The 8,707-nt window shown below is 37.5% G+C and overlaps 1 protein-coding gene and 1 non-coding gene across 3 annotated transcripts in view; both read right to left on the bottom strand.

Moving 5' to 3' along the window:
* Cplx4 (complexin 4) overlaps positions 1-7,213 on the bottom strand; it is a 19,138-nt gene extending 11,925 nt beyond the window's left edge. Inside the window, exons 1-2 of one of the 2 annotated variants that reach the window (XM_010603378.1) lie at positions 7,047-7,213; positions 963-1,050 (exon numbers count right to left, since the gene is read on the bottom strand). In XM_010603378.1, the coding sequence (XP_010601680.1) occupies positions 963-1,050; positions 7,047-7,213 (255 nt within the window). Of the gene's footprint in view, positions 1-962; positions 1,209-7,046 lie in introns of those variants that run through there. The other variant, XR_776244.1, reaches the window with a different exon arrangement.
* LOC117283833 lies at positions 3,036-3,144 on the bottom strand. The gene has a single exon (XR_004514850.1). It is a non-coding gene; the product is annotated as a U6 spliceosomal RNA (small nuclear RNA).
* Positions 7,214-8,707: the final 1,494 nt, after the last annotated feature.

The raw sequence follows: 8,707 nt of genomic DNA, 5'->3' as shown, positions 1-8,707 counted from the left end.
GCACCTTAGAATATGGGTTTTTTTTTAGACAGGGTTTCAATGTGTAGTTCAGGCTGTCCTTGAACTCACTATGTATCCCAGGTTAGCCTCGAACTTGAGGCAATCCTCGTGCCTTAGCCTCCCAAGTGCTGGGATTACAGGTGTGCACCACTACCCCCAGCTTGCACCTTAGAATATGAAGTCAAATACCTAGCCCAGCAGGTGAAGGAGGAGGCATTTAGAGGAGCTGGGTGGCCCCTTCAGTGATGACTGGAAATGAGAACAGAAGAAATGAGCCAGAGTAACAAAGTGCTTATCTGGGAAAGGTCCATGCATCCTCTTCCCAGCAGCAAGCTAGCTAGCTACAAGGCCACATCTTACTGATGGTCATCCTGTCAGCCAGCCCTGACACAGATATGATGGCACTGGGTGACGATCATCACTACTATGTCATCTCCCCAGATAAGCAACTGATTGTCTCTTTTAAATAGAGATAGAATATTATCATGGGAGCTAAGACCGTGGGCTCTGTCTTTTTGGCTGTGTGGTTATGACAGGAAGGTATTTACTTGGCCCTGCTTTCTCTGCTATAATATAGAGGTAATATCATATAGGACCTAAACGAATTAATATACGCAAAGTGCAGTACTTGGCACCTAGAAAGAGCTCAACAAATGTCAGCTATCACCATCATCCCCATTGTGTATTTATGTATAGAAGTTTTGTATTCTTTAGACACATTCACATAAAAATGTTATCCATAGGTTTTGACCTCATGTTTTCGGTGAAAATGGAATTTCATAAAGATTAAATAACTGGAGTGTAGCTTTTATGAACTCCCGGCTCAATGCTCTTTTCACCATATCAAATATATAAATCACAACATATATATATTCACATACATGAGTCACTGCTGATATTCAAACATCCCGTTTTTGTTAATTAGGAAATGATGAGGCATTTCTCTGCTCAGAATGTCTTACCTTGGGGAGCCTGTACTTCTCCCTGAGGTGGACTCTGAGGCATGCCCTTTCTGCCTTTTTTTGTGTAAATGAAGCATCTCTCTCCATCCTACAAGTTAAAGAATAAAATAAAAGACATAAAGACATGGAGATACAGGACATTCCAGCCGCTGTTCAGGGGAGCCGGATCCTAGGATACACCTCAGCTCCCACTGCCAGCAGACACCTGGGAAATGTGGAATTTCTCACAATGTCCCAAAATGTCCGTTCTTCTGTTACCCTACTCTCATCACCTAGTACATACCTAAATCCCAACAGCAACTTGGGACTGGGCATCTCTTTGTGATGTAACTGGACAGCCAGGGTGATGACTCCTGACACAGTTGCCCACGGACTATGTGCCATAAAACCTGTTGCCTCAGAATTCTTGTGACAAAGACAGCTTCCTGGGCCTGATATCGGTTCTGCTCAAGCAGAATCCCGAGACAGGGGAGGGAGAAGCTACATTTCCAAAAAGACCCCCACCCTGAGTAATTCTTAGGGAAGCAAAAACAGTGTTAACTATTGTATCCAGCATCGGGGCATCTTTTAGAAGCCCATGGTATTTGGGGATTTAATGTAAGGTTGTCTCCCTTTGGTATGATGAAGGTTTGTTATATGTATTTGTAAAAATTGCACAGGGAAACCCATTACTCTGTTATAATCACCATGCACTAATTACAAGGGGGGTGTGATAATGCTGTTTGTTAAAAAACTGTTTCCCTTTATTTTCACTCATTGCAGTCCTCAATTTAGGCAGCCCAATCCCAGTTAGAAGAAAGTATCCCCAAACAAGATAGAGAAGGTTCCCTTCCATAGTACTATACTGGGACACTCCTCTATGGATGACCTAATTGGGCTTACGACTATTCTAGTAAGAAACAGATTCCCTTGCTCCTGATGATCCAGAAAAATGCACACATCTTTGGGGATGCATGCAAAGCTTTAAAAAACTGCTTCCATTTCTAGCTGCCCACAGAACAGAGGTGCGTTATTGGTAGCTACATTTTTACATGTGGCTTTGCTCTCTAGATGTATTGGGTTGGACCAAGTTGGGTCAATTAAATCTGTTTTGCAATTTGGGATTGAGACTGAGAAAGACAGACTTGAAGGGGTGGTTGGAACTGTAACAGGTGAACTTGAAAGCCATTGGCTGCTATTTTCCAGCCTGGCCAGATGGTCTGGTTAATAGAATACAGAAAGGAGTGCTGGCTGCTGAGAAAAGAACAAAGGTGTCAGGCAAATTAGAAGAAATGGCAAGAGGCAAGAAGAGCTTCTGGTTTCTCAACAGCTTCTGGTCTCCCTTTCTGGTAAACTGGTTTCCCAGTTTACATCTAAGTGAGGCCCAGTAGGATTTCTGCTCACGTGTTGGATGAAGCATATTTGGAAAAATACATCTTATTTCTTTATCAAAATTAGCTATTTCCTGATTTCAAGTTTTAAAGTAATCTTAATGATTACGTAAAATGTCTGTAGAGAAGCAAGCAGTCAGATTAGATTCCCGGATCCTGCGCTCAGGTGCTTTCTGAATTCAATTCCATCTGTACAATATCTAGTCCGGGTTCAGCCTTCTAGTTTTGAGAGGAAAATAGGAAAAAGTGACTTGTCCAAGAGATTAATGACCAGTCGCATAAGAGGCAGATCCTTCCCCTATCCCATTGTTATAAAAACTTTCAAACATACAGAGAAGTTAAGAGAATTTTAGTCAAAGCTCCATCCTGTAAATTCTACAATTTGCATCTCATTATACATTTTTTGTCACTTTAACCTCCATCGATTTATCTACCTTACTTTTAAAATTATTGATTGGGCTGAGGATTTAGCTCGGTTGTTCTGCTACCTGCCTCAGAAATGTGAAGTCCTGATACCAAAAAAAAAAAAGTAAGATGCACTGGTATACATTTGCAATGCATACTAATTACATTCACCTGGGGAAATTGGTAATAGATATATTATACCTTAGTCATTCTTCCTTCCCCTTCTCCTGCCATCCCCAGGGTCTCTTCCCCTCTCTGCAAACTCTACATTCCTGTATCCTATCATCTTTCTTTTACTAAAAATATGAAACACTTTACGAATTTGCATATCATCCTTACCCAGGGACCATGCTAATCTTCTCTGTTTTCACTCTAATTTTAGTCATATGTACTGCCAAACCAAGCACTATCCATGTTACTTTTTATTCCCCCTTAAGTTTATTGGTACATTTAAAGCAAGCAATACAGTTGCATTCATCATTGGGATCTTGTACCTTTACATGATAGGTCTTGGTTCTTGTTTTTTCCCCATACCCCTGCCCTCCTTTTACCCCATATTGCTTTTTTATGTATTTCAAAGTTCTAGAAATCAGTACACTTCCCCCAAACATGTCAACATGCATATCATTATTTATTTATAGGTTCTCTTTCCTTTTGAGGCAAAATTTCCAAACAATGTCCAAAATCTTGTGTAACCTAAACCCCTATAAAAATATGAAACATTATTCCCATCTGATTAAATTCCTTCATCTCCACTCCTGATCAAACACTGTCCCAGTTGTAGGGCAACTGCCATCCTTTCTCCATTAGAGACAGATTTTGCCTTTTCTATAACTTCATGTAAATGGAGATATATACATTCTATTCTCTGCAAAGCTTCTATAACTCAGCATAGAAAACGTTCAGGTTCATGTTTTATTTATCACTAGTGAATTCCTTTTTTTCCCTGAGTAGTATTTTATGTACAAATACATCACCACTTATTCATTCTCCTGTTGATATACACCTGAATTATTGTCCATTTTGGGTGATAGCAAATGAGGTTGCTATCAATATTCTTAAACAAATATTTTATGGACACATATTTTCTTTTCTTTTAGGTAAATATCTAGACATGGATTTATGGGGTTGTAGGATAATTTAGTTGAGTATGTTTAGTCTTAGAAGAAATAGCTGGACTTTTTTCCAGAGTGATTGCACTATCTTACATCTCTGAAGGGCGATAAGAGTTCTAGTGGTTTCACATTTCAGCCAAACTTTGATACTTTTTTGTTTAGTTTCAGCCAGTCTAGTATGTGTGTGTGTGTGTGTGTGTGTGTGTGTGTGTGTGTGTGATAGTGACTTACCTTGTTTTTATATTTTTTGCATTTCCATGATAACTAATTATATTAAGGAGCTCTTTTTGCATGAACCAACTGGCTATGTATAGTTACATGTGAAGTTTTGTTCAATTCTTTTGCTCATCGTTTTGCTTTTATTATTGAATTGTAGTTCTTCATATGTCCTAGATCCTAGCCCTCTTTCAGATACATGTTTTGCAAATACTTTTTCTCAGTCTGTGTCTTGTTTACTTATTTTCTTAATGACATCTGTGATAAAATTTTTAATTTTGATAGTCCAATTTATCAAACTAAAATTTTATTATTATTACTTTCTGAGTCACAATAAACTTTCACTTACTAGTTGCAAAAACATTCTTCTGTTTCTTCTAGATTTTGCCTTTAGATGTATGATGCATATCAGATTAAGGATCGTGTGTAGGGTACAATAGAGGTGCAAGTTGAGTGTTTTTCAGTTATTTCAGTACAATTTGTTGAACTGACTCTCATTTCCTACTTGTATTTTGGTACTTTTATTGAAAATCAAATAACTGTACATCATTGTCAGTCCTAATGCCACACAGATTCCATCATCCAGAGCTAGTTTAGAAATTATTCAGAAAGCTGGCTGTGCTGCTGAATATGGAGCTAGCCATCCCCTCAGTTACAGTATACATTTCTGCAGAAGAAAACCCATGTCTTTTACTTCAGTACATCCCTCACAGATCCAGGCCCATAGTGAGGAGGTCGAAAAACATGACTGAGTAAAACAAAGTCTAGAGTCAAGGTTCAAATGGTACTGTAGTTGAACCATCACTAGGGGAGCACTTCTATACAGCCATGTCGAGTAAGAGTCAACAGACTATGGTTTTATTTTCTGTCCAAGAATTTCTTTCCTAAATCTTCTATTTGGGTATAGGCATCTTTCAGCACCAATGTTGTCAGTAGTGAGAGAGAAAAAAAAAATCTAATCATAAAAGAGAAATAAACATGAATGTGCAGTAAAGGACACTGTTAGGTAGCTTTTCTTTCATTTTCAATTGGTAGAATCAATCCTATTACTTTAAAAAAATATGATGAGGATAGGTTTAGAGGCTTTTCTTTGCTAATATTTGTTTTTGTTACTATATATATTGCACTACCTATGTAGCTCTCTCTGGACTTGTGATTAGCAGGCATCTGGATGCCTACTTCTACATATCATATTCTAGGCAAAAAAGATCCTGAAAATTCAAGCTGTGGGTGACAGGTCCTCCCTCTTGCCATGAGGAAGGAGAGTGCCACACTGTCTTACCACTGTTCTTAAATTAGGGGACTGAATAAATTTATGATATTCACATGCATTCACCCAAAAAGCCAAGCAGTGCACAGACAACCCAGTCTGCTGATCAACCATATGATTTGGTCATTTTGAGCTTTGATCTGTCTATATACAAAATTAAGGAAAGCTAAGACATTAATCAAGCAGATGCCACATCTGTAATTTATTGTTTGGTTTTTTAAGTGATACTTTGCGTGATCATGTACATGATCTGAATTCCTGACCATTTTCATTAGCTTGCTTGAACTGAAAGTTTATCGTGCTATCATTCTAGTCTCTTTGTTATACTTGTTTTTCTTTTCCATGACATAGGCAAAGCAGACCAATACTCAAAGAATTTTGCTTCTTTTGCCCAAATTTTATCTTGGCATCAACATCATTTTCCTTTCTTTCTTTCTCTTTCTTTCTTCCTTCCTTCCTGCCTTCCTTCTTTCTTTTCTTTCTTTTCCTTCCTTCTTTTTCCCTTTGTTCCTCCCTCCCTCCCTTCTTTGCTTCCCCCACCCTCTTTCACTCATTCATTCTTTCTTTCTTTCTTTCACTGAATTTACTACAGAACCAATCATAATGAATTCTAGGTAGTTTAGAGCCATGATTTCTTTTAGAAAAATATAATAGATGACGTTTCTACTAAATGTAGGTGTTGTACTTTCTTAATTTCCTCCAGGTCACTAACCTCTTCACCTATAATCATCTTAGCGATAAGACTTAGGCAACTATGATTATTAGTAAATAGCCATGGTAGCAAAAATAAATACTTTTCTTTTGCAACATATGATGAATACAAAGAGTACAATGACACTTCAATTCTTAGTTGACTATTAAATAAAGCCTTTTAATTCTGTTTAAAGCTTTTAAAATCACACTTATTAATAGTCTTTGAATAGTGACAAATTATTGGTGATATTAATTCCATCATACCTAACCAAAATGTTAGAGTAGTCATATTTTACTTTTATTATATTTTATATACCCAGGAGAATGCCCTTATTTTTAGAGGTACAGGGCTGTAATATTTAGGGGGAAGTATCATGATAACTGTAATTTATTTTAAAAATGCAATTATGGCTTAATGTTTGCTGTTGTTTTTATGTCATCAGTGTTTTGGGGCATGCGTCATACTATTCTATTTTTCCATATGTTAACATTTTTGCAGTAAGGAGTCCGCCAATTTTTCAGAGTCTGCTAACTACGTTTTTGACAAAACTCTTATGTTTTTTTTTTTGCTTTTTATGCAAGATTAAGGTTACACTATATGTTTTTAGGCTCTCTTCTAGGTAGAAATTCTGAATTCTCACAATTTGAAATTCCTACAAAGTAGGAAGGTGAATTTAAGAAAGATTACAAAAATAGTTAGAGTCACCATTTTTTGTTTGAACAATTAAATTAAAATAAGTTAAAACATGCCTCGGGCTGGAAATGTAAAGCTGCTTTAAGAATAATATATAGTTTAACTTGTATTTTTCACTTCTATTCATACAAGTAGCACGTGGGTGTCATGGATGCTGTGGAATCGTTCACTTTACCTAAACAAAATTTTCTCAGGTTAGAGGTAAACAGTCAGAGGGAAAATAGCCCAAAAAGCACAGAGAAATAAGCCGGAGAGCTGAAGAAGTCAGGTGCTGAATGGATTTCCCTTGCTTTCACAGGGCAATGGAGTTGTGGTACTCACTTCTCCTCAATCATCTGCTTTTGGAATTCCTCGTACTCCTCTCTAGTCATCCCTTGAGCTGCTGCTGGGTCGGATGTGCCTCCTTCTTCATTTTTTTCTTCAGCCCCACCTCCAAATCCTAAATTCTTCACCTGGTTACTTATCATACTTTTTACAAAGAAAGCCATTGTCTCTGCCCTAGAAGACTACAAACAAACTCCAGATAAAACCTCCAACTATTCTCAGCGACAGCAGCACATTTAGCAGCAAGGGATTTTGTACAGCCTCCTCTGTTCAAGGGCATAATGATAGGAAGAGTGGTTTGTGGGCCGTAAGCTGGATTAGAGTGGTGAATGCCTTAGTATGGAGGCAGATGGTTCCGATTACTAAAGCACATGCTCAGATGCTACTTACTACCTTCTGATTCATACACTCAGCTGATTTCACAGGGAGAAAACCACTCATATTCTCTGCTCCTATCTACTGTTTCTTTTCTTTTCTTTTTTTTTTAAGTGCTGAGGATTGAATTCTGCCATTACGCTGTATTCCAGGCCCCAAATTTTAAATTATAAATGCAGTAGTAGATATTCAACAAGAGTCTTGTTGCAGTTTAATCAGAGCTGACTGATTGCATATAGTGGCAGAATTTCCAAATTTCAGCTGTTGGGCACATGAACCTGTTGAAAACTGAGTCCAGTGAGATTCAAAATACAGAATGCTTCATTAAGCAAAAATAATCCTTTTGATCCATTTTTTATCTCACTGAATTCAAAGTACTATGCAAAGATTTGCTATTTATTTATTTATTTATTTATTTATTTATTTATTTATTTATTTATTTATTGGTACCAGGGATTGAACTCAGTACCTTGTGCTTGCAAGGCAGGTGGAGGAACACTGAGCTAAATACCCAGCCTAAGATTTGCTTTTTGGTATGCTTGAAATTTGTTCCACTTTAATGATGATGGTGTCCCACACAAACATGCAAAAGCCAAGCTCTAAAGGCTGAGCTTGGGGCCTCACTTCACACTGGAAGGTGAGCCTAGCCTGTCCCACACAGAAGTGTCACTCATCTACCTGGAAAGGGCATGCTCGACACCTGCAAGCTCTGATCCAGAGGTAAGTACTTATGGGATGCAAATCAACAGTATGCATTGGGTGGGTCACTTCTTCCTTAACAGTCCACCTGGTGGGTGCTCTATTTAAGCTCACAGGTGTAGCTGGATGCAACTTGACAGTATTTTATAATGCAGTACGTTCTCTCTGGTGTGGTTTTCTTCAGGTCAAGGTAAGAATTGGGTTTGGCTAAGACTTTAATCTATGCTAATGTGTTTCTTTTTTTTAATTTTTCATACTAATGTGTTTCTAATTAAAGCTTTCCAGGAGCAGAAAGTGTGGGAGAAAAGAGCTGCAACCTATTTGTAACCTGTGCTCGTTATTTTATCAGAAGACACGAGCCCACTTAGAAAAAAAGACAACGTACTTCTAGTTGTATGGAATTGAAATCTGTATTTTTGCTTAAAATTCTTGCTTTCTGTATTTTTATGGTCTGCTTTCTGTTTTTACTAATGTATTTTTAAATGATGCTAAAATGTGCTCAATAGAAAGACTAACAGTGATAATTTAAGGTGAAATTTAAACTTTACTCGGTGTCTTCAGATTGAGAATGTACATTAACACAT

Source organism: Fukomys damarensis, unplaced genomic scaffold (genome assembly GCF_012274545.1).
Source record: "Fukomys damarensis isolate Sample0158 unplaced genomic scaffold, DMR_v1.0_HiC HiC_scaffold_30, whole genome shotgun sequence".
Classification (NCBI taxonomy): Eukaryota; Metazoa; Chordata; class Mammalia; order Rodentia; family Bathyergidae; genus Fukomys; species Fukomys damarensis.
This window is presented reverse-complemented; position numbering and strand designations above follow the sequence as displayed.